General features: G+C 46.5%; 1 protein-coding gene across 5 annotated transcripts in view; it reads right to left on the bottom strand.

Annotated features, from left to right (window-relative positions):
- The window catches only part of TDRD9 (tudor domain containing 9), a 79,582-nt gene that overhangs the window by 15,570 nt on the left and 39,799 nt on the right, over positions 1 to 24,213 (bottom strand). For 3 of the 5 annotated variants that reach the window (XM_032624147.1, XM_032624146.1, XM_032624150.1), the window contains 19 exons: positions 23,457 to 23,554; positions 22,542 to 22,673; positions 21,425 to 21,590; positions 21,273 to 21,336; positions 20,897 to 20,960; positions 20,445 to 20,489; positions 19,711 to 19,764; positions 17,365 to 17,481; positions 15,722 to 15,829; positions 13,666 to 13,766; positions 9,792 to 9,965; positions 8,253 to 8,364; positions 6,955 to 7,167; positions 6,583 to 6,672; positions 5,823 to 6,083; positions 4,528 to 4,683; positions 2,987 to 3,057; positions 1,137 to 1,246; positions 491 to 587 (listed from right to left, as the gene is read on the bottom strand). In XM_032624147.1, the coding sequence (XP_032480038.1) occupies positions 491 to 587; positions 1,137 to 1,246; positions 2,987 to 3,057; positions 4,528 to 4,683; positions 5,823 to 6,083; positions 6,583 to 6,672; positions 6,955 to 7,167; positions 8,253 to 8,364; positions 9,792 to 9,965; positions 13,666 to 13,766; positions 15,722 to 15,829; positions 17,365 to 17,481; positions 19,711 to 19,764; positions 20,445 to 20,489; positions 20,897 to 20,960; positions 21,273 to 21,336; positions 21,425 to 21,590; positions 22,542 to 22,673; positions 23,457 to 23,554 (2,233 nt within the window). The remainder of the gene's footprint in view (positions 1 to 490; positions 588 to 1,136; positions 1,247 to 2,986; positions 3,058 to 4,527; positions 4,684 to 5,822; positions 6,084 to 6,582; positions 6,673 to 6,954; positions 7,168 to 8,252; positions 8,365 to 9,791; positions 9,966 to 13,665; positions 13,767 to 15,721; positions 15,830 to 17,364; positions 17,482 to 19,710; positions 19,765 to 20,444; positions 20,490 to 20,896; positions 20,961 to 21,272; positions 21,337 to 21,424; positions 21,591 to 22,541; positions 22,674 to 23,456; positions 23,555 to 24,213) is intronic. The other 2 variants (XM_032624148.1, XM_032624149.1) reach the window with 2 other exon arrangements.

Below are 24,213 nucleotides of genomic sequence, written 5' to 3'. Positions count from 1 at the left end.
TACTAAAGCCTCTAGGAGTTCCTGTCTGATCCTGGCACGAGAAAGAGCCACCGCTGCAGTCTTACCTCGTGGCACCATCGCGAGTGGGACGGGCATGGTTTCCCACTGACAACCGGTGCCAGGAGACTTGGTGTCACAACCACAGCCCACTAACAACAGGACGTCCATCAGCGCGGTGCTGATGCTGGGCCTCAACTCCACCTCCACTCTGATCCCTTGCCCCACTTCAAGTCACGCTCCTGTGTGAGGCTGCAGGTCCTTGTCAGCTCTCTGAGCTTCCTTCTAAACTGAGTCTCAGCGTAGCTCCACAAATAACCCTAATGCCTCCCTCAATCACACTGAAGCTGGGGGAGGTGCGGCCGGCCTCCAGACCTGCCAAGGACACTTTTCCATCAGCGCTTTCTCTCCAAAAGGAGGGAGGGGCCCCGTTTCTCCCACTGGGTTCGCATCTTACCAAAGCCTGGGGACAAGACAAGGGAGCAGCCCATACCTGAGCTCCATGACTGGTGCAAAGAGCATGCTGAGAAGCGCAGGAAGGCCGGGGATGTGCGGCATCAGCGAGGTCTCCCTCAGCAGCATGGTGGACCCTGTGGACAGTCACGGCCAAGGGCAGCGCTGGGCGCATCGTAATGAGTGTGCCATCTTCCCTCCCCACAACTCCTCCTTGTCCTCAGGCCTCCCTCCCTGTGTTGAGTCTGTCCCCACAGATGTGCCCCAGCAGAGAAGTGCTCCCTGGTGTCGGTCCCCACAGCACCCCAAGAGGAACCCCTTATCCTAAGGCTCAAGCTTTGACCCCGTTTGGGGACCCGTCCTGTCTGGTTACTCTCGCCTTTTTCTCCTCCTTAGGCTATCGGGTTTGTCCCTGGGCCAGGCTCTTGGATTTGCTCTCCTTCGTGGCCAAGCACAGTGGAATGAATGGATGATTAAGGAATCAATCCACGCACCCCTGCACAGCGGGAAAGGTGATGATGCTCCAGTTCTTAAACTCCCACCAGCCAACGTACTCAGGAAACAGTCTAAAACATGGCACACAGGCGTGAGGCTGTTCACTGATTATAAGACAAACTGTTCCGGGAACTGGAGTCAAGGGGAAGAAGCGAAGAGCAACACCACAGGGACAGCAGGCCTTCACTCACCGGTGGCGTCAACCGAAAGGGAAGCTGCAACCAGCATCCGCTGGTGGACGTCCTCGGGGCTGTCGCTGACGATGACAGAGTTGATGCTCTCCTTCTCAATCCGAACACGCCTGAAAGGAGAGCTGTCGGGAGACGGCTGCTCCTCCAGCCGCGAGGCAGTGAGTGATGCCAAACCCACGAGGAACACATTTCAAAGACAGTCCAACATGCAAACACAGGCCCAACAAGCGCAATACACCACGGCCCAGTCTGCACTGAGCCTCCTCACGCTGGAGCCCTGGGGCTGGTCCTCCACCCCTTCCGCTCTTCCACCCCTCGTGTGATCCCAGCCATCCCTGGAGCCACGTGCTGACGCTGCCCGAACCTCTACCTGCACCCCAGACCTCTGTGCCGTGGCCACCCGCCCCCTTCCCCCTCTCAGCGGAGCCCAGCAGGGCGCCCTCCACTCCCACTCCTCCCCCCAGCACCAACTCTAATCAGGCACCGGCCTGCTGGGTCCACACCGAAAGCTCTCACAAAGCTGCCCACTTCTGCACCTCCTGTCGTGGACTCGGCACCGTCCACGGCGGTCCTGCTCTGGAGCACAGTGTGAGCAGCCTCAGAGGTCTGCGCCTACCCGAGCGTCCTTCATGCTGGAGCTCTGCACACTTTAAAGTGTTCACAGAGCACTTGAACACCTTGTGAAAATGCAGGTTCGAAAGGTCTGGGTGGGGCTGAGCCCTGCATCCCTAACAAGCTCTTGAGGACACATCTGCTGCTGGTCCTGGAGGAGACTTCGAGAAGCCAGGATCTACCCTGTAGCCGAAGTGACCATTTAAAGTGCACACAGGGCTTCCCTGGTGGCGCAGTGGTTGAGAGGCTGCCTGCCAATGCAGGGGACATGGGTTCGAGCCCTGGTCTGGGAAGATCCCACATGCTGCGGAGCAACTAAGCCCATGCACCACAACTACTGAGCCTGCGCTCTAGAGCCCGTGAGCCACAACTACTGAGCCTGCGCGTCTGGAGCCTGTGCTCCGCAACAAGAGAGGCCGTGACAGTGAGAGGCCCGCGCACCGCGATGAAGAGTGGCCCCCACTCGCTGCAACTAGAGAAAGCCCTTACACAGAAACGAAGACCCAACACACCCAAAAATAAATAAATAAATTTATAAAAAATTAAAAAAATAAAGTACACACAGTGAGGCTTCCCACGTGGCTTGTGAGGCTCTGCAGCCCCCGCACTTTCCCTCCACTTCCTCAGAGGTGACCCAAGGCCCATATGCCTGCTGCTGGGACCCTCCCCACCCAGCCCTCACCCTGCCTGCCCTGACAGCTGGACTTCTCCTGGTCTAACTCCTCTGCAAGCTTCAGGTTTCAGATTTCCCTGGAAAATCTCGACGGCCTTCCGACTGTGGACAGGGGCCCCTCTTAGATGCCTTCGTAATGTTCCATGGCCCCTAACAAGACCCTCATCAACCTATCTTGAAATAAGTGGCTTTCTCTGTCCTACCCTCTGCCCACTGGACCCATAATCTGGGGGAGGACACCAACTGTGTTTGTTCACTACTGTTCTCCCCAACTGCTCCCAGGACACAGGGGGCACTCACAGACCTGCTGAATGTATAACAATTACAGTAAGAACAGAAAAAATGAAGGCTTTGATGAAAGATACTCCAACATGTCTTATACAGAATGGCTTTCACATAAGAGAGAATGGGAACCGCAGATTTGGAGCTAGTGGAGAAGCTGGAAGGAGTCAGAAAAAGTAACACATTCCTACAGGTCAGGTATAAAAAAAAGATAGTTTCTGATGAGCTCTGTAAAAAGAGAACCAGAGAAAATAACTTCATGGGAAACTTAAGTTAATCATACCTGAACTTGGATATTCTGGTCAGACTATGACACCTCAGTTCATAAGGGTTAAAAGGCCCATGAAGTATTGCCTGTACACATAAAATATACAAGATGTTACCAGTAAGTAAAATGTCACTTCACATACATTTAAAAAATCCAAAAGCCAGCTCATAGTTTAAAAAAAGGAAAAAGCTACACCTTCGTCAGTCATAACATCTTTGAGATTTAATGGGAGAAAAATGCGTTAAAGGAGGTATTTTTCTGGTATGCAACTGATTCCTTCCATGGTTTTGCTAACCTTCCTCTCTCTCTATATATAAATACATACACATACTTTGGTCAAAAAAAGGAAACACTGCCAAATACTTCAGTGAAAGTATTCTTTTCATGGCAGCAGACTATTCCAGTTAAATAAGCAGGTCTATGACCACACAGCCAAAGGCTGGGGCAGTGTAAGAGTGAGTCCCTGTCAGCCCTCCTCCAAACGGGCCAAGTGACTAGAGCACCTCCACAGGATGAAGCTAAGCCTTGACGCTGGTTCTCAAAAGCCCACACACTGTGCTTCCCCTTGTTCTGATAGACAAGCACTGGTCGCTGTGACTGAAAAATGCTGCCTGCTGTCCGACTGCCTGGTTTTTGTTGCAAAATTCCTATACATCCTGGCTTCTCCTTCACCTCTTCGGAGCAGTCCCTCAGAACTACCTGAGAGACTGCCTCCCAGGCTTCAAGTCCTCAGAAAGTCTGCCAAATAAAATATAATCCTCAACTTTCAGGCTGTGCATTTTTTTCACTCAACATCGCCTTTGGAAAGGTTAGTTTTTAAAAAGAACTAGTCATGGGACTTCCCTGGTGGTCCACTGGCTAAGACTCTGCGCTCCCAATGCAGGGGGCCCAGGTTCGAGCCTGGTCAGGGAACTAGATCCCACATGCTGCAACTAAGACCCGGAATAGCTAGCTAGCTAATTAATTAATAAAGAAATAAAAAAATTTTTTTTGGAAGAAAAGAAGAACTAGTCAAAGCATTGCTCTATACTAAACCCTGGGTTTTGGTCTTACTAATATAGGCTCTATTGTGAGAAAAGTAACAGTTAAAAACCAGTAAAGAGGGACTTCCTGGTGGCACAGTGGTTAAGACTCCACCTGCCAATGCAGGGGACACAGGTTCGAGCCCTGGTCCGGGAAGACCCCACATGCCACGGAACAACTAAGCTCGTACACCTCAACTACTGAGCCTGTGCTCTAGAGCCCATGAGCCACAACTACTGAAGCCCACGTGCCACAACTACTGAAGCCCACGTACCTAGAGCCCGTGCTCCACAACAAGAGAAGCCACAGCAATGAGAAGCCCGTGCACCGCAACGAAGAGCAGCCCCCGCTCACCACAACTAGAAAAAGCCCACGTGCAGCAACGAAAACCCAACACAGCCAAAAATAAATTAATTTAAAAAAAAAACAGTAAAGAAAAAACCACCATGACTACTAGCTACAATTCAGCTTATAAATGTAGAATGATTTTTTTTTAATTTTAACTGTATTTTAAAATAACTCCTATAAATTACCTTGCAGTTTGGGTTACCCAGTTTATTGGAAGAAAAGCTCTCTAACAAAATCCGGATCAGATACTTTTTGTCGTCTCTCAAGGCGGATGGCACGGACATGTCTGTCACATATTCTGCTGATTTGGAAAAGAGACCCTTGAGAACTTCATGGCTTTGCTGAACAAAATAAGAAAAGTTCGTTTTGCTAAAAGGAAAACCAGTACTAAAAGCACTTTATTCCAAGCTAATCAAAGTATTTCACAGGCATGACCTTATTCTTAGGTGATCTTTAGATTATTAAGGTATCAAAAGATAATCTTCTCAAGTACATTTTAAAATTCAAACAAAAGAAATAAAACAGAATGCATTAAAGGCTCAATTCATTAGCCTTTACTACCTTTCAGCCATCAAATAACTGAAAAGAGTGAGAAAAAGAATTTTTTGTATACAAAATGTCAGTTTCGGGCTTCCCCGGTGGCGCAGTGGTTGAGAGTCCACCTGCCGATGCAGGGGACACGGTTCATGCCCCGGTCCGGGAGGATCCCACATGCCACGGAGCGGCTGGGCCTGTGAGCCATGGCCGCTGAGCCTGCGCGTCCGGAGCCTGTGCTCCACAATGGGAGAGGCCACAACAGTGAGAGGCCCGCGTACCGCCAAAAAAAAAAAAAAAAAAAAAAAAAAAAGTCAGTTTCATATTGGGAATATTACCAGGATCCCCGGAAGTGTTTTCCCACATGGAAACACAACCCAGCCAGCTCTAGAGTGACATTTTCCTGCTTGTTTGTCCCTTGCCCAACTCAGCACCTCATCCCCAGAAGAAATTACAGAAGGAAAAACAAACCACCTTCAACGTGAGCCTCAATGTGGCACCTCAAACCTTCAGGTCAAGAAAAATAGCTTCAGAACTGATTTTGAAAGAAACAGCTGAAAGACATTTTGAAATGTTCAAAATACTTGAAACTAATATTTTATATGATTACTTTCCTTAGGGAGCTAAATCTTGGAATCCATTTTTTAAAAAATCCCCAAACAGAGAACATTTTCACATATAATCTTCATTCCAAGAAAAAAAAAAACAGCTCCATAATCAGAAACCAACAAGAACAGCACTTGACCACCATTATTTGGTCTCAAAGAAACTAGAAGACATTTACGAGGGCACCACAGACCTCAACACACTGAACACTGTCCAGCTCTTCACCCCCCAATATCCTGAGAGAGGAAAAGGGCCCCCCTTCTCTCTCACTCCCCCGCCCTCTGCACACACACACTCAGACACACACACACGTTCCTAAAAGGAGGACGGAAGCGCACACCTTGGACTCATAGGGCTCCTCGGCCAGCTCGGCATAGCCCTCCTTGACGAGGACGTCTCGCACGTTGACGGCGTCCTGCAGCGCCGAGGAGAGGTAGGCGTCCACATGTAGGACGCCATGCACCACGGAGAAGACCTTCACGAGGAGGGCGCGGCCACTGACCAGCGAGGAGAAGCGCCGGCTGGCCCTGCCGCTCCAGTGCTCGCCGCACACCAGACACCTCGCGGATGGGCGCATCTTGCAAATCTTAAACTCCAAAGCCTACGGGACAGAAGCGCACAGCTGAGCCAGTTTATAAATGTGCGAGACACTCACCCCAGATACCACTGAAAAGTGACCCTGGTGCTGGGATCCTCACCAGTGATCTCCTACAAATCCTACTGAAAACAGTTTCAGGGTAAGTGAGGATTTCATAGGTAAAAAAACCCTTGTTTTTCCTTTTCGAAAACAAAAAAAGTTTAGAATAACTTTTAGAAAGTTTATGTGGGAAAGCATTAGAAATTACTGCTGAATTAAAACTACCTTTTTTGCTAAGTGTGAAACACTCCATATATTTTAACTTGCTCCAAAAGCAGTACTAGCAAAAATATCTACAGCAATATATTTTTGGGAAAAAGCAGAAACCAAATTCGGAGAGCACGACAAAACGAATGCCAGCCCTCTGGGCCTTGGCCCTGTCCATAAGCTGAGGGGCAACCACATGGCCTCCAGAACCCTTCTAGCTTTACGCTCTCAGACCACAGGAGCGTCTCGACCTTACCTGAAAGGGAAGTTCAAGAAACTGACAGGGAATCTCCATTAAGACGTCCAGAGCTACGTGCGCTCTGTTTCCGTAGTCTACAAAGAACACCTAGAGGATGAGGAAAGTGCCTCCGTTAGTACAGGCCCAGGCAAACGCTGTGCCACGCGCCACGGCCACGCGGCCGTCCATCCCAGCTCTGTCATCACAGGATTCCCAGGGACTGGGGCTTAAATCCTCACGTCACTGAGGGAAGTAACTTTGCTACTAGACCACTTTTCTAACTGTAATTAGTTTATATTTAATTTCCACTTGAGGTTAGAAAAGACTTTCCATCAACTGCTATAAGTCTGTTTCATTTCCCTTTCAGTGATTTGTTACAGAAAAACATACCTCAGCAGAATTTCCAGAAACATAAAGGATTTGTGCTCTAAAGTAGCTTTCTTTATCAAAATCAGCAAAAGGAGCCAGACAGACCAAGTCTGGATGTGGGTGAACGGGCAAGGGCACCAACTTCAGACGGCTGATTTCAGCAGTAAGCTTTTTCAGAATCTCTGAGCTTTTTTCATCAATCCTGTATCCCCAAAAGTGCCCCACTTCAACCACCTAAAAAGGAGGAGGAAGAGCAGAGATGAACTCTAGAGAGGATTTCCGTCAAGAGGCACAGACTCTCAAACTGCAGCCCTGGCATACCACCCTACTACATGCCACAAGCCAGATTCCCCGGTCCCTAAGTATTCTACGGGGGAGGGGGTGCCCGGGTTGAGCGAGGTGAGGAACGCTGTCTGGAGGCACAAGACTTGCGGGCACACAAGCACTGTAGGCTCTGGGGGGCACGTGAGAACAGGGCTGTTCCATCCCTGACCAGACCCCAGGGGCCCCAGGGGCCCTCTGGGTGGCGAGGGCTGGGTGCCAGGTGAACGCACAGCCCCCTGGAAGAGCAGTGAGGGGACGGGAGAGTGGATGTCCTCGCCTGCTGCCGCTGCAAGATGGCCAGGGCCGCACTGCTGGAGCTCTCCAGTCTCCTGGCATCCAGGTTTCTATGGGAAGTCTCCCAGTGAAGGGTAACTACGGATTTACCAGGAAGCCCGATGCATTTTAACTGAAATTTTATTTTGAAGAAGTAAAAACTATACCCCAATGAATAATGGTGCCAATGCTAGTTTTGTGGATGTAAATTGAATTACACAAGCAAATAGCACGATGCCAATTAACATTTTTACATGTATCTTGTCGCCAAAACTGATTTTAAAATGTACTAACATTTTAAAAATTAAACTTTGACTCTAGAATGAATATTTGTGTTTACACATTTGTGTTACAGCCACATTTCAATTCAGCAAGTGAGAGTAATTCAAGCTCACCTAGATTTGCTACAGGTAACCCTTAAACAAGGCAGGTTTGCTCTGCGAGGGTCTGCTTACCCGGATACTTTTCAACAGTAAAGACTACAGGACTGCATGGTCCGTGGCTGGTCGAATCTGAGGATGCGGTGGGACCACGGATACGGAGGGCCGACAGTGAGTTACCCATGGATTAGCCCCACACTGTTTAAGGGTCCAGTGTAGATGACTAAGGTACACAGGCTGTGGGCGAGTGTCTCTATACATCCACTATCTCATGTATACAACATGACAGCTCTAGATTAAGAAGACAGAAAAGCTCTGATGATTGGACCACACCATTCTTACCTCTGTAACATCAATTGTTAAGAAGAGATCTGTAATCATCTGGGATCTGTCTAACGTGTTACATGAGACTTGCACAGGATCAACTGTCTGCTTCTGGAAGTCCACATTCACCCTATTTGACACAATTTATTTTAAAAGGCAATAAAAGTATTACAAAGAAAACATGTTTACATATATGAAGTTACTGCTTGAACTATTCCACTGTTTCTATAAGAAAAGAACATTTTAATAAAATACCTAAAGCCGAGATGACAAACGAAGTCGATCTTATCTGAAATGTGAGTTTCTGATGGCTTCCTGAGCTGCCCTGGGGGAGGGTGTGTACCCCAGTAGTTACATACTACCCTTCAGGAATATATTCTAAAGGTCAAGACTGTTACAGAATATCTACTTTTAAGGATATAAATTCTAAATCTAGGACCTGCAATGTTTCCTAACTTGTGGTTTCAGAGGTGACTGACTCTGACTTTTAGAAAACTACAAGAATCCAAGCCTATTTAATGCTCTTAGGAAACACATACATGATTTTCTAATAAACTGAAGAATTATCATTCATCCCTTGAAGCAATAATGTAATAGATGCTAAAATTCCAGGAGATGAAACATAAATTGATAAGAAGTTTCCTTTCCTAATAATTTTATTCTTAAATGAAGAGGAAGAATTATAAGAGATCTGATCCACCTCTCTTCCCAATTTTCCAACCCACTTATTAAACAAGAGTGACTCAGGCTAAGCTACCCAGCAAGACAGGCCTACTCCACGTTATTACAGACTGAACCCACTCAACTCCCAAACTCGCAGAATCAAACCATCCCACACTGGATGAAACTCGATGGAACATACTTCCCTACCTCAGCAATTCCTCAAATCCCTGTCAAATTCCTCATGGGGTTAAAAAGATTACAAGCAAGAAAAGATGCGGGAGAATTCCTACATACAGCACTGTGTGAATATGACTGAAAGGCAAAGTAACCTGGCAGAAACACTGAAGGGCGATTTAATTTGGTCCAAGAGAAGCCAGCCTGCGAACTGCACAGCAGCTGCCTGGGGGCCAAGCAGACCCCTGCAGGCAGTCCGGCCCCCCCACCCTGCTCAACAGGGACGGGTGGCCTGTGCTGGCAAGTGGTGGGCTGCTCCCAACTGCGCCTGCGTCTTGTCCCACTGCTGGCTCTGCTAAGGGCAAGGGAGACTCTCCTCTGCTTAGGAAGAGAAAGGCAGTAACTGTAAGGAGGAAGAAAGGAAACTAACATTAGGGTCAATCCCTTCGATTTAAACTGAAAATGACACAAATGGTTCTACCCAATCCTCCAAACAGCCTTGTACAATCGGTATCATAGCTATTAAACAGATGAAAACACTGAGGTTCAGAGAGGTCAAGTAATGTGCCCAAGCACACACAGCTAGGAGATGATGAAACCAGGCTACCACGCCAGTGCTTTTAGTGTGAACTTAAGCAAGGTTAAACAGTTGTTTAAAAATAATATTGAGAATGTGAAAGCAGGTGGACAGAGTTGTGCCCGCCTCCCTTCTGAAAATACCTTGTATTCCTGAGCTTGGAAACAGCCCCTCCTTGCACCTTCCCTTCAATCTCCTCTGCAGAATGAACACTGAGTTCAAGGGAAACTTTCAGCTGAGACATCTTAATGGCCATATACACTGCAGGAAGAGTTTTAAGCCTCTCTGTTGGATTGCGTGAAAACTCCACAAAGGCTCTGTTCCACAAATGTAAATTAAAAAAATAAGTTTATGAGGCATGTTAATTTCTCTCAAGTTTAGACAGAGATTTTCAGTAACACCTCTCTTCAAAATACCAGCAACTCTTCCTTCAATAATTAATCAAGAAGACGTATCTAAGGGAAAATTATTCACTTAAGAGAAATAAAAGTTACAATGACATACCATTAAATTAAAACCAAGTATCATCCTCATGTATTACTCAGTATAATGCAGAATAAAGATTAAGTTCAAAAGGAATTTTCGGCTAAGAAATCTTAATTCTCATCATTAGAACAAAGTGACAGATTCGGGTTTTTGTTTTCTTCTATTTTATTGTAAAATAAAAATCAGACAGAGAAAAGCACACAACTGAGTAGTTCAGTGATCTTTCTGATCTCCATCCAAAAAACCATCCAGTTTATCACCCAGTAATGTTGAGGTATGCCCCACCTTACGACCCAACCACATCGCAGCGCCCTATTATCACATTCCTCCCTCTGGGGGAATAAGAATCAAACATGCAGTAAGGGGACTTTCCTGGTGGCTCAGTGGTTAAGAATCTGCCTGCCAATGCAGGGGACACGGGTTTCAGCCCTGGTTCGGGAAGATTCCACATGCCGCGGAGCAACTAAGCCCGTGCACCACAACTACTGAGCCTGCGCTCTAGAGCCCGTGACCCACAACTACCGAGCCCGTGTGCCACAACTACTGAAACCCGCACACCTAGAGCCCGTGCTCTGCAACAGGAGAGGCCACGGCAATGGGAAGCCCACGCACCGCAATGAAGAGTAGCCCGCGCTCGCTGCAACTAGAGAAAGTCCGCGCACAGCAACGAAGACCCAACGCAGCCAAAAAATAAATTAATTAAAAAAAAGAAAAACATGCAGTAAGGGTGCCTGCCAGACACTTCCTTGCAAAAAGGGAAAAATCTTCAAGTTTACATTTGTTTGTATATGCATGTCAAAATCTCCCGGAGCAAAACATCATACTCAGAAAAATAGACTTACGACTGCTTCAACTACTGTCATGGAAATGTGTGATTTTGGGTGACCTGGAAGGACCCTGAGCTGATGAAGAGCAGCCTGTCGCGTCCCATCCCGCCCCGTCCTCTGGCCTCTCTGCAGCCTCCTGTCTGCACCGCACTGTCCCCCTGCCCTCGGCTCCCTTTCAAGCCTCCTCCACTGACCCTGGATGAGCTTACAAGTGAGCACGTGCAGTCTCCTCCTGTCCTCAGCTCCCTTTATTCACTTCCGTTTCTGCCATCTTTCTCTAGAAGGAGCCTAAGTCTCTCCTTAGAAATAATTTCTTTCAAATACTCTATAGCACATTTCCAAGACTCTCGTCTTCCCTGAGTATTTTCAACTCAACACGTGGCGAGAGCCAAACCCGTGACATTCCCCGCGCCCCCCTCAGCCCCCAGCCCTGCCCTCCTGTCCACTCCCCCCGGCTGAAGTCCTGGCCCTCGCTGGCTCCTATCTCATCTTGGTCCTCCACGGGCCATCAACAGCCGAATCCAAGAGCTCTTGCCTCCCATCCGCTGCCCCCTTTTCATGTCAAAAGTCACCTGGGCTTGGACGACTGCCAAGTTTATGCTGGCCGGCTTCGTCTCCTCTTCATCACTCCCCAATTAAGTTCTACAAAACACAGTTCTAGTCAGAACACCCAGGGCTCTCTAAATACCCACTACTGGCGTTCATACTCGTCAGCTGGCTACAAATACCATCCGAAAGACAGCGCCTGACGCCCACTCTTCAGACTCAATCTGACACAAAACCAGCTCCCGGCAAGAGGGCTCTGGCTGCGCCTGGCACACACCCTACGCTTTCCCAAACCACAGCTCCGCTCACACTGGGCTCCTGCCCCACCTGCCAGGGCTGCCTCCCCTCCAGGCCCCTCCAACTCCTCCAGAGGAAGGCCCAGGTGAATGTCACTGCTCCTACTCCGAGCCTCAGATACGATATCTTCTTCCAACCCCCCAGGCCTCTCCCAGGACACTTCACGATGGGCAAACATCTGTGGAACTGATTTTACTCTCCACGCCGACCACTAATTTGAAAATGTCTCACAGGAGGAAACGTGCGCCCACGTACGGCCTGTGCTCCAGTGCCCTTGGTCCTGCACACAGCAGGCCCTGCTGGATCCCAAGGGGGAGGACAGTCTTGACTCAGCAACTATTTTATGTCATTCTCTGCCTTTAATATTTGATGCACAGGACTGGTATCACCAGAAGAACACGGTTACATCCCCAAGTAATTGGTATGACATTGGTATTATGACTAAACACCAGAAATCTATGAGGAATCGAGTAAAATATAATTAGAATACCTATATAGATAACCCTGACAGAAAGAAGAAGAAATGAACACCAAATGCAATCCAGCAGTAAGGATTAAGGAAAGAGGCCGCTGCAAGCTTAGCGAGAGCCCAGACTGCACCATCCAAATCAGTACGAAGAGCACCCACGCACACGGAACTGGAGGCTCAGCAAGGCAAATGGACTTTCCATATTCAAGAAAGATGGTGTAGCTACGAGGATCCAATTTTTAAGTAAGTAATTTTGGATATGTGATTAAGAATTTGACTGCTAATTTATATAAGAATATTTAAGAAAACTTGAGACACTGTAAGTTTAATTAAATCTGTAACAGTTGTTAGAAGCACCTAGAAAGACTTTACTTATTAGGGTTATATAGTTGCCATGTGAGGCATTTACATGCTTACAAAGAAAATCAATATATTAGTCACAGGAACGGAACTTGAAATGTGTGAGGCAATTAATCCAAAAGTTAAGCAGAGTGAATATGCTCAACCTGAGTTACTGGACATTAAGCAAAGAAAAACTAAAAGTATTTACTAGATTTACAAAACTTTGTAAATTAATAAAATGTGTAGGACACGAGAAAATTTTTTCCAATTTTTTTTTTTTTTTTGCGGTACGCGGGCCTCTCACTGCTGTGGCCTCTCCCGTTGCGGAGCACAGGCTCCAGACGCGCAGGCTCAGTGGCCGTGGCTCACGGGCCCAGCCGCTCCACGGCATGTGGGATCTTCCCGGAGCGGGGCACGAACCCGCGTCCCCTGCGTCGGCAGGCGGACTCATAACCACTGCACCACCAGGGAAGCCCCCAATTTTAAAAATTAAAAATCAATTAAAAAACCCTAATAGCTTTTTCTGTGCATAAGCATTCTCTCTTGGAAATGAAAACTCAAAGTGATACTCCAAAACACACCACTTACTCCTTATCTGCAATTAAAATAGGCCAAATGTAACTGAGTTTTGCAATATTTGTCTTCCAAAAATATTCAGAACATCTAAGTTCTAAATAACTATAAGCAGATAAACTCTCCTGCAGGCATCTCTGGCGGCTGGCAACTTACTGTGAAATCTCAGATGGACACGCCCGAGTGCAGGGCACTTCCAGAGCGCCAACCCTGAACCTCATCACGCCAGCCCTGAACCTCATCACCCTACTGAACCTTCTCGGCACCAGACGTCCTTTAGGAGGAACGTGGTTCAAAGAGAAGATAAACTGCTCCTGACGACAAGATAAACCACAGCTGTGCTTTAAGAGCTGTCCTCAGCAGCCCATCTGATGACCCATTTCCACACGCCCCCAAGTTGAAAGAATCAGCCCCTGTAAACATAAAATCTCGTGGTTCTTTCGTAATTGCGGTGGATTACAAAAATACACTACTTACTTTGCACCATCAAACACGATGGATCTGACTTGGCCGCACTGTCTGAAGAGAGACTGCAGTTGTTTATAGTAGAGAAATCCATAGGGAGGAACGTGCTTCAGCTGTAAAACACCACACTGCATTAACAGGAGCAAACACAGAGCTCACAGTCATAACGTCCACAAAAACAGAGCACGCTGTCCTTAAGCACAAGACGTAGACCCGACAGCAGGGTATTTAAGGACTAATGACTTCTAAATTATAATAAGTTTTAATAATACATGTTAAACAAAGGCTAATTCTTCCCCTGTTAAAAGAGTCCAAAAGTCTGATACAGAAAAGTTAAGACTTATTTTTCATTTTTACCTTCAAATAACCAAGCTGACTAAATACATCTTTTTAAAACATAGTATTTCTATATAGGCAACAGCAGGAACTTAAATGTTAAAGGGAAATGCACCACTTGGTGGAGGAGGGGGTGCATCCTCGCCCCGTAGGCTGCTCTAACAGGAAAGAAGCTGCAGCAACCCCTCCCTGTCCGAGTGCTTTCTCCCTCCCACCAGGGCAATCTGTGTTCCGAGCTCCAGCTGGAAACTGGGAGTCCCCTGCCCCGTGACCTGCTTATCTCAGAGCCCAGCACAGCTCCATGAGAGGCAGTGGGTGGCTGAAAAGCAAGGGCTGGGGACTCAGGTCTGAGCTCAAGTCCTGGCTTGTCAGGGTTCTGCAGGCAGAAAGTTATGGAGCCACCCTAGGAGCCAACAGCCACATCACTAATTAAGGGGGACAATAAGTCCTCGACTCAGAGAGCCAATGTGAAGCTCAGAGAAGAATGAGTAAAAAGCACTCGACAAAGGCCCTCACAGATGATAAGCGCTACGTAAACACTAGCCACACTTAGTTTTTATAACGCACACAGCAGGCAACCTTTTGGCCCCTGGCTGGCAAGGTGAACAGGCTGAAGGAGGCAAGCACAGCCCACGTCTGAGGAAATGTGCTGTGGGGTCCCTCCCCTGGTGCACAGGTCAGGAGGGAGCACCACCAAGGCGTGAGAGGAAGCCAACCAGAAGGGCTTGGTCCACCATGACGGTCAGTACAAGCAGAGGCCCAGCCACACCTCCTCGAGAGCAAAAAGGATCTAATGACGGCCCCTTCAGGTAAAACCCGCCCCCAGGTACAAACTGCATCTCAGCTGCCTCTCGTCCCCAGTGTGAGCACCAGCTCCTCTCCAGTGCTCTGCAGAGACCCTCTCCCTTGTGAACTCTTACTTCTTCAGTAACAGTGTGATGGAAACAACAAGAGGAGTAAGAGCTGGCAATGATGGCATGTTTACTTTAGGCCAGCAACTCTGCCACGTGCTCTATACCCCCTTTTTATTAGATATAGGCCGGTAATGGAACCCAGGGTCCGCTAAAAGCCCGATTGCCAAATGCTTTATTCCAGTTGCCTACCCTGAAGTGATCCTGTACTCAGGTTTAAACAAAGGGTCCACAAATGTTGATCTGATAGTCAGTGCCTGGGACTGACCATCAGATTTGCCCAAAGCTCATGTTAAAACACTGATTTCCAGGCCACACTTTCTAGTTCAGATTCTGTGCCATGGGGCCTCAAATCTGAATTTCAAAATAAACACTCTCTAGGTGATTCTATTAAGCATGAATGGGGATCAGAGTTTAAATCACAGTACAAAGGTGCCAACCATATAACTCTTTACTTTGTGTAAGATGAAGTTGTCAATTAACTAAATGTTCTTAAATTTATGGAGAAGTATCTTAAATCCTTCAAAATGGGACATGAGCAGTCAAGGTTAGCCATGAATACCTAACTCTGCAAGGCTTCCTTTTTTAAGGCTAGGTCTGCAAAACAGGAAGCGAGACTGAGAAACTAGTGGATGCATGTGAAAAGGTCAGACAAGCCATGAAATTCACTTTAGGGGAAAAAAATCCACTTAGTACTTATGAAAATATAGAGGCAAGTGGGGAAATAAAATGTTCCGTGTTCGCCACATTGGAATGAAGCTCATCTGAAAACTGAGCACCTGGCCTCCACCCCAGAGAAGGCTGCCTATCTCTCCACCTACCACAATGGTTGTCTTTGGGTCTTTGCCCGCCAGCTCCCTCACTGCCATCTCTTCGTCGGGGTGCCCAAAAGTAAAGTAATTTGGATAAAAAGCACCTGCCAATACAACCTGGAAGAGAAACTTATTTTCATGAAGTAACAGCATTATTTTATCACTTTATCTCACCAATATACTAACCTCATCCCAGAGTATCATCTACAATATAAAAGATGAGCTTAATGTTAAAAAACAAAAAAAAACACTGGACCTTTAAACCAATCAAGCAGAAAGTCACAACTCTGGTTACTTCCCCATAACCGAAACACTTTCTGCATGGTCTTTCCTCCAAGGAGCCTAAGTACTTTTCAGAATGAGGTTTAGAAAGCAGTGGTGAGTTGAGCAAGGATACAAATGATTGTACACAGAGAGCCGCGGGGGTTAGCCAACTTCTTCTACATTTTCCCTGACATACTTATTTCTATGGGTCAGGCCCTTTCCCAAATGTTTAGATAAAATTACAATTAAGACACTTAGATTTAGAGCAGCAGGCTTGCATCGAATATTCACTTCTAAAAGCATGCTGCGAGGAGTCCCTTCTTCAATAAAAATATACTATATGAAACATACACCCATGGAAGAGTCTCTCCTAAACTTCAAGTAACTTTACATCCAGAGAAACACTCCATTTCCCAGCATCCCCCAGTTTACAGGATCCACCTAGAACCCAATTCTGTATGCGTCAGCCAACACACTGACACATACAAGAGGTACTCCTCCTCTGAGCCCCTACATCAGAAGTACTGGCCACCTTTCTAGGACACACTTCCCTCTACACAATGCCTAGATGGTTCCATCCAACAAGCTAATTTGATCATGGCCTCCAAAGTTAAAATAATTTTTCAGTGCAAGGGAAGAACGACATAATAATGTTAACAGCATTTTTACTTTCTTAAACGCCAAAACAAAAGGATCTCTCCAGAAGCAGTAATAACATTTAGCAGTCTTTAGAAACACTACTCCAGAGATTAGAAATGGGTCTGGATCATCAACTCAGTGACATGGAAAACCTAAACTAGGTATAAGACCAGAGTTTTTCTTGGTGCCCAAACACAGTATTAGCACTATGGACCTAAAATCTCCTGTGAGGCATGATTTGTATCAGAAAGGGGAACTAGGGCTTCCCTGCTGGGGCGGTGGTTGAGAATCCACATGCCAATGCAGGGGACACCGGTTCGAGCCCTGGTCCGGGAAGATCACACATGCCGTGGAGCACAACTAAGCCCGTGTGCCACAACTACTGAGGCTGCACTCTAGAGCCCGCAAGCCACAAATACTGAGCCCATGAGCCACAACTACTGAAGCCCGTGCGCCTAGAGCCCGTGCCCCGCAACAAGAGGAGCCACTGCAATGAGAAGCCCGCGCACCGCAATGAAGTGTAGCCCCCCGCTCACCACAACTAGAGAAAGCCAGCGTGCAGCAACGAAGACCCAACGCAGCCAAAAATTAATTAAAAATTTTAAAAAGCCGTCAGATTTCTAATTAATAACTGTAAGCTTTCCAAATCATTAAAAAAAAAAAAGGAGGAGGAAATAAGCACCGTCAAAACCACAAGACCTAATAAGCAGAAAGAACCAGGAAGAGACATCCAGGAAACTCCAGAGTACCTGCAGGATGAATCGCTGCTTGTATGTATACTCTTGGTCCATGACAGGCCGCCGGGAATCAACATACATGTTGAACTGTGAGATTCTAGTCTTCAATTCTTCATATAATTCAGCCACCTAAGAAAAACACACTGGGAGATGATGTCTCCAAGTGATTATATTATTCAGAATAGCAAATGCACTTAGAAAAGTAGTACATAATGGGGAAAGCATGAGTATGTCTATGGGATGAAACACTGCAGCTATGAAGAACCATATTATTAGGACTTCCCTGGTGGCACAGTGGTTAAGAATCCACCTGCCAGTGCAGGGGACACGGGTTCGAGCCCTGGTCTGGGAAGATCCCACATGCTGTGGAGCAACTAAGCCCGTGTGCCACAACTACTGAGCCTGCAAGCAGCAACTACTGAGCCCACGCACCACATCTACAGAAGCCCGCATGCTCTAGAGCCTGTGCTCCGCAACAAGAGAAGCCACCGCAATGAGAAGCCCTTGCACTGCAACGAAGACCCAATGCAGCCAAAAAAATAAATGAAAAAATCTAAAAACTCATTTAAAGAACCATCTTATTAAAGATTAATTAATAAAGAATGGAAAGGATGCTCAATACAATATTAACAGAAAATACCAGGATACAAAGCTGTATATGCTTCATGATCCCAGTTTATAAGCACACACAGGAAACCACTGCAAATGCACAAACACAGTCATCTACAGGTGTCAGAGGAACAGGAGACTATGATCACAGCCTTTGCTTCAAGTCCTTTAAATACTTCCAAAACCTCTGCCATAAACGTATACTTCTTTTGTGATTAAACACAAGCTAAGAGGGGACTTCCCTGGTGGTGCAGTGATTAAGAAGCTCCCTGCCATCACAGGAGACGCGGGTTCGAGCCCTGGTCTGGGAAGATTCCACGTGCCACGGAGCAACTAAGCCCGTGCGCCACATCTACTGAACCTGCGCTCTAGAGCCCGTGTGCCACAACTACTGAGCCCGCGCACCTAGAGCCCGAGCTCTGCAACAAGAGAAGTCACCTCAAAGAAGGGTAGCCCCCGCTCACCGCAACTAGAGAAAGCCTGCGTGCAGCAACAAAGACCCAATGCAGACAAAAATAAATAAATAAAAAATAATTTTATTTAAAAAAATCTTCTGTAAGGCTGTAGTATTGATACATACAACTTCTCTAATTAAAAATCAACTAAAACTTATGCAAGTCACTTTCTCTGATCAAAATGCAATAAAAACAAAAATATTAACAAAAAAACAAGATACCTAAAAGTATTTCTTTCTACCTGTAAACTCAAATATTCTTCTAAAAACTCTGAATCAAGGAGGAAACCAACACTAAAATAAGTTACAGACAAGGAAAACAATGAGATCCCTACATGTCACAAATCAATGAGATGTGCCCCAAACTGTGCTCATAAGAAAATTCACAGCTTTAAATACCTTTAATTAGAAAGACTGAAAGTATTAAGAAATTAAATTCTCATCCCAGTAAGACTAAAAACGTAAACCAAGAGACACAGAAAAACTAAATTAATGGAAAAAATTAAAAATCAATCCTTTGAAATCCTCCACCTTTCCCCTTCCCTCAAAACACCTGCACAGTAAAACTGACAAATCAAACCAAGAGTAAGTTCTCTGAAAATAAAAATAAAACAGATTCATAAAAAAACAAACAAAAACAAACAAACAAAAAAGACAGACTGTCTTGCAAACTGTGCAGTAAAGGATTAAGTCAGTAGGCCCGGTTGTCCACACCCTGGACATTCCAAAGAAAGGTCTGGCTCCTGGCAGGTCACCTCCAGGCCCTTGGAATATCCTGCCTTGTAAGAGTGACTTTGTTTACCTGAGGCCTTGGACACAATAAACAGTTCATGGTAGAAATGTGACTTCTGTATGGTGAGGACATACAGTATCAGTAACCTCTGGAGGGGCTAAAAACTAAGGAAGTTAAGGTCAGCCATGTGGGCACCCCACACTTATGTAACCAACCCTCAATAAAACCTTGGACGCCAAGGCTCGGGACAGCCTCCCTGGCTTGCAGTACTTCACGTGGTTGTCACACATCGAGCTGCCCAGAAGACTCCACCGGGAGAGGACGGCTGCAAGCTGGCACCTGGTCTCTCCTGGCTCCTCCCCACCCGCCTCTTACCTTTGCTGACCTTAATCTGTGTCCTTCAGCTGTAGTCAATGTAACCGTGAATGGAACACATAAATTCTACCAAAGCTGGAAACGAGGATGTACTTCTTGGAATACTCTCTGCTACCCTGGGTACTGCTGGTACTTGATAAACTTTGATAAGTCATCTTTACTTGCATTCAAAGAATTTATAACTTACCTCTCTAATTCTCTTGATCTGAATGTAATTTAACCGTCCCCAGTCAAGTTCATCCTTTAAATACATAAAAGGATAATATTCAATATTAACGTAACAAATTAGAGCTAATTTGGCTACTGTAATCCATATATCTCAGCTAAAAGTATACACCAAAAAGAATATACACCAACAAGAAAAATAATATGGCTGACTCTGTAAAAGGTGACTTTCACGAGTAACTCACGTAGTTATTTTAAGGATACATCTAGGCATGGCAAATTTAAACACACAGACCTATCAACAATCTTTTGAACCTAGTCAGTTTAGAAGAAGAACAACACGCAACCACGCCCACCCCCAAAAATGAAGGCTAACAGGTTGGTTTTTTCAAGCCCGTTATCTAAAACTTTGCTGAAAACAGCAGAACGAAAAGCTTCGGGTTTCCTAGTTTTGAGCCAACACGCCGAGGCACATCCCACAAGTATTCAGTACTGGCAGCTAAGAGGCTCCTGACACAGGAAGGGTCACTACTACCCAGGGGTGGGCGACAGGCAGCACGGCTGCCTCTGGGAAGTGACTACAGCTGAAGGTGAGCCCAGGAGCTGCCCTGGACTGCGGGCCCTAAGAACCATCCACAGTGACCTCCGCTCAGGCTGAACACTGCCGGTTCACACACAGCGCTGAGGCTGAGCTAGAGAAGGCTCGGAAAGCTTCCACGACACAGGCAGCCATCCACAAAGAAACAGCTCACCGACCTTCGGATGCCGCAGCTCTCCTCTTTGCCTGCAAGTCTGCCAAGCCTAAAAACAAATGATCCAGAGTTTCAAAATAAAAAAATTCGGTTAGCAAATAAAGTAAGTCCAATTTCAACACATTCTGACCACAGAAAATTTACAAATTTAATTTTTCCAATCTACTTCATAGAATTGGACTCCCACCCTCATCTACTTCTCCTAACACAATTTTTTTTTTTTTTGTCTGTGCCGCAAGGCTTACAGGATCTCAGCTCCCTGACCAGGGATGGCACCTGCGCCCCCTGCAGTGGAAGCATGCAGTCCTAACCACTGGACCGCCAGGGAAGTCCCCATCTCCCAACACACTTTGCTCACTAATGGACATCGGCAACCCTCACAGTGCTTCTGATAGAGATGGCACGTGCTGACAAGCGGTGGCAGCCGCCTTCACAGCTCACGCTGGGAAAACTTACCCTGAACGCTTCAACAAGCGCAGCACAGTCACTCTTACTGTTGCCACAGAAATCCACTTTGTTCCTATAAACAGACAATGAACAGTGTCACTTGACACCACTAAAACACAGTGACTTTTAAGAATATGAATGTTGGGGCTCCCCTGGTGGCGCAGTGGTTGAGAGTCCGCCTGCCAATGCAGGGGACACGGGTTCATGCCCCGGTCCGGGAAGATCCCACATGCCGCGGAGGAGCTGGGCCCGTGAGCCATGGCTGCTAGGCCTGCGCGTCCGGAGCCTGTGCTCCGCAATGGGAGAGGCCACAACAGTGAGAGGCCCGCGTACCGCAAAAAAAAAAACACAACAACAACAAAAAACAAATATGAATGTTAAATACCTGTATCCATCAAGATGCTGCCTAAAAGGCATCACAAAAAAATTCTTCAAAGAAAGAGATGCCGCTAACAAGAGAAAAAACAAAGAGAAGATAAGACTGTTGGAGTAGCCTTACATTACCCCCCATTTCCGCTTCTCGGCTCCCACACTCACCTATAATAAGACACTCGTCTAGACATCCAAACACATGTCCGAGGACTATGAGTTTACCAAGTTGCTGATTAACAGGAAGTTGGGCTAAAACTCTTCCTAAGAAGGTCAATTCACCATCATAGGGGTTCTCATCTCCTCTCTGCCCACTCACCGCAAGTGCTCCAACCTTTATAAAATAAATTAGTGCGATTAGCAAGCACTGATTTATTCACACTCTTTTCTTCCTTAAGGCAGGGAGTTTAAAACAGGAAACGACCAAATTTTGGTGAATAAGGCTCTAAAAGATACCTAAGTCAACTTATGAAAGACTGACACTAAAGTTTTTTAATACGTGTTTTGATACTCAGAACACATTTTATTATTTTTTAATGCTGGGAGGTGATGCTCAAGCTACCCCCACAAAAGTCTACTGAAGTCCCAGATTTAACGAACATGGCACGCACAGCACTAAACCAAACCTCCAACCACCACGTCACGTGGTCACTCACAGCCAAAACGTACAGACTGTGCAGAGAACGACATCCTCAACTTGACTAAGTGTATTTTACGGACGCCCAGGCAGGTACCCAAGGTACTAAAGGCAGCCCCAGCTTTGAGGGTCTGAGGCAGGATGTGCACAGCCCAACAGGTGGAGGCGCCCAGGCCGGGGCACCGGGCACTGCACGCAGCAAAAGCGGAGCGTGGGTCAGAGGAGAGTCAGAGAATGCACAGGACCAGAGCAGGGCTTCCAGCAACAGGAAGAGGAGAGGCTAGCATGAGGGTGAAGAGCAGAACTAGAGGGGACGTGGGGAGGAGGCTCACAGAGCCAGGGCAGGAGAGCAGAGCTCTACGGCTGCCATCTCCTATCCAGCGCTTCCCAGCCCCGCCAACAAACAGCAATCCCCCACGGGGGCGGGTGAGAGAGTAGGAGCTTCACCTTCAGACAACTAACAAAGCTGGTCTGAACAACATATATAAAATCTGGAATCAAAAATTAGTCATGACATGCTTTTCCAAGGAAATGCTGATTATTTACAACTGTCAGAATACCTTAAAGATATCCACAGTATGAAACTTCTAAAATTCACCCCAAAAATCTTAGCTTTTCCTAAGACGAACAAGTATCAGGTGGCCCCACCTCCTTTAGCAGAAGGATGGTGCGTTCCATGTCGCTCAGGCTAGGTGGAGAGAGGGCTGCTGCCAGCAGGGCCCTCGGCTCGCCCATATCAAGTAATTTCGCTTTCAGTATTGTGCTTCCTGATGGACAACGCTGAAAAGAACAAAACCTAAACTCAGAAACAGTAAAACTAAGTAAATCAATTAACCTATTCACATGACTAGTACTTTAGAGAGAGAAGGAGAGAAAAAGAAGAAAGGAAAACAGAGAAAGAGGAGTGGGAGAAGGAGAGAGAGAAATGGGAGATGAAGAGATGGGGGAAGAGGAGAGACAGAGATAAAGAAGGGAAGATGGAAAAGGGAAAGGGTGAGAAAGAAAGGAGAGGAAGCGGGGAGAGAGGGAGAGAAAGGAGAGAGAGGCAGGAGAGGAAAGACAGAAGCCAGTTCCACAGCATGAACTATAAAAGCACACAGCAGGGCTTCCCTGGTGGCGCAGTGGTTGAGAGTACGCCTGTCGATGCAGGGGACACGGGTTCGTGTCCCAGTCCGGGAAGATCCCACATGCAGCGGAGCGGCTGGGCCCGTGAGCCATGGCCGCTGAGCGTGCGCGTCTGGAGCCTGTGCTCCGCAACAGGAGAGGCCACAGCAGGGAGAGGCCCGTACCGCAAAATAAATAAACAAACAAATAACTAAATAAATAAACACACAGCAGCAGCGTCTGTGGACAGTCCTCCTATAGGGCCAGAAACGTGACATGGGTGTGAAGTCCCTCACTGGTGCTTAGTGCCTAGAAGCCAGTTCTGTGATTAAAGACGAGTTTGATCAGAAGTGATTTTTCTGGGATCAAAATCATACGACACTCAAAATTATATTAAACTATTCAGCAAAACTGTCTACAAAAACAAACTATGTCATAAAGATGACCAAAGTTTATTACCAACATCTCAGGAATGACATGGTCGGGGATGGAGCTGTCCCAGAAATCCTTGTGTATGAGTCTGTAACAGTATCCTTTAGACACTCGTCCAGCACGGCCTGCAAAGGAGAAACATTCAAACTCTGACGTTAATTACTTTAACACTAGCATAAAGATATACTTAAGAATAACCATTAAATATTAAGAAAAACTTCCGTTATCTTCTACCAAACCAGGTCAGTTTGGTAAAAACTTCAGAATAAGTGTTAGAAGTGATCTTCTATATACAGATTAAGTGCTGACTCCTACTCAGTGATATATAGTGGAAAATCCAATGCATATTTCTAAAGAGAACCACCTTGGCCCCAAAATACAATGGCAATCTAAACATTTTAAATACCACACATCTCCTGCAAATGCATAGTTCATACTGGTAAAAATACAGAGGTCACCAAACAAAAGTAATCAAGCTGGCGAGAGAAGCCCCAGTGAAACGGCTGGTTGTTACCCATCCCAACACCTCTGCAAAGGCGTCCTTCAAGACAATGGCTTCATATGAAATGAGTGATCACACGCAAACAGCTCAAAACCAGGCCTGGACCACGGAGACCATCCTATAAACGACTGTTCTCTTGTGATGGTATTGCTTGTGCAATGGAAACTCCTTTATCCCCAAACACAATAAAATCTGAGAGACAGGAGACAGGTGGGGAGGGGGGATCCTTCACAAATACTCAGCTTTTAAAAAACAGGGCAGCCCAGGGAGGAGCTTTCCTTT

This window comes from Phocoena sinus, chromosome 2 (genome assembly GCF_008692025.1).
Source record: "Phocoena sinus isolate mPhoSin1 chromosome 2, mPhoSin1.pri, whole genome shotgun sequence".
In the NCBI taxonomy this organism is placed as follows: domain Eukaryota; kingdom Metazoa; phylum Chordata; class Mammalia; order Artiodactyla; family Phocoenidae; genus Phocoena; species Phocoena sinus.
The sequence above is the reverse complement of the archived record's forward strand: the minus strand, read 5'-3'. Positions and strand labels throughout refer to the sequence as shown.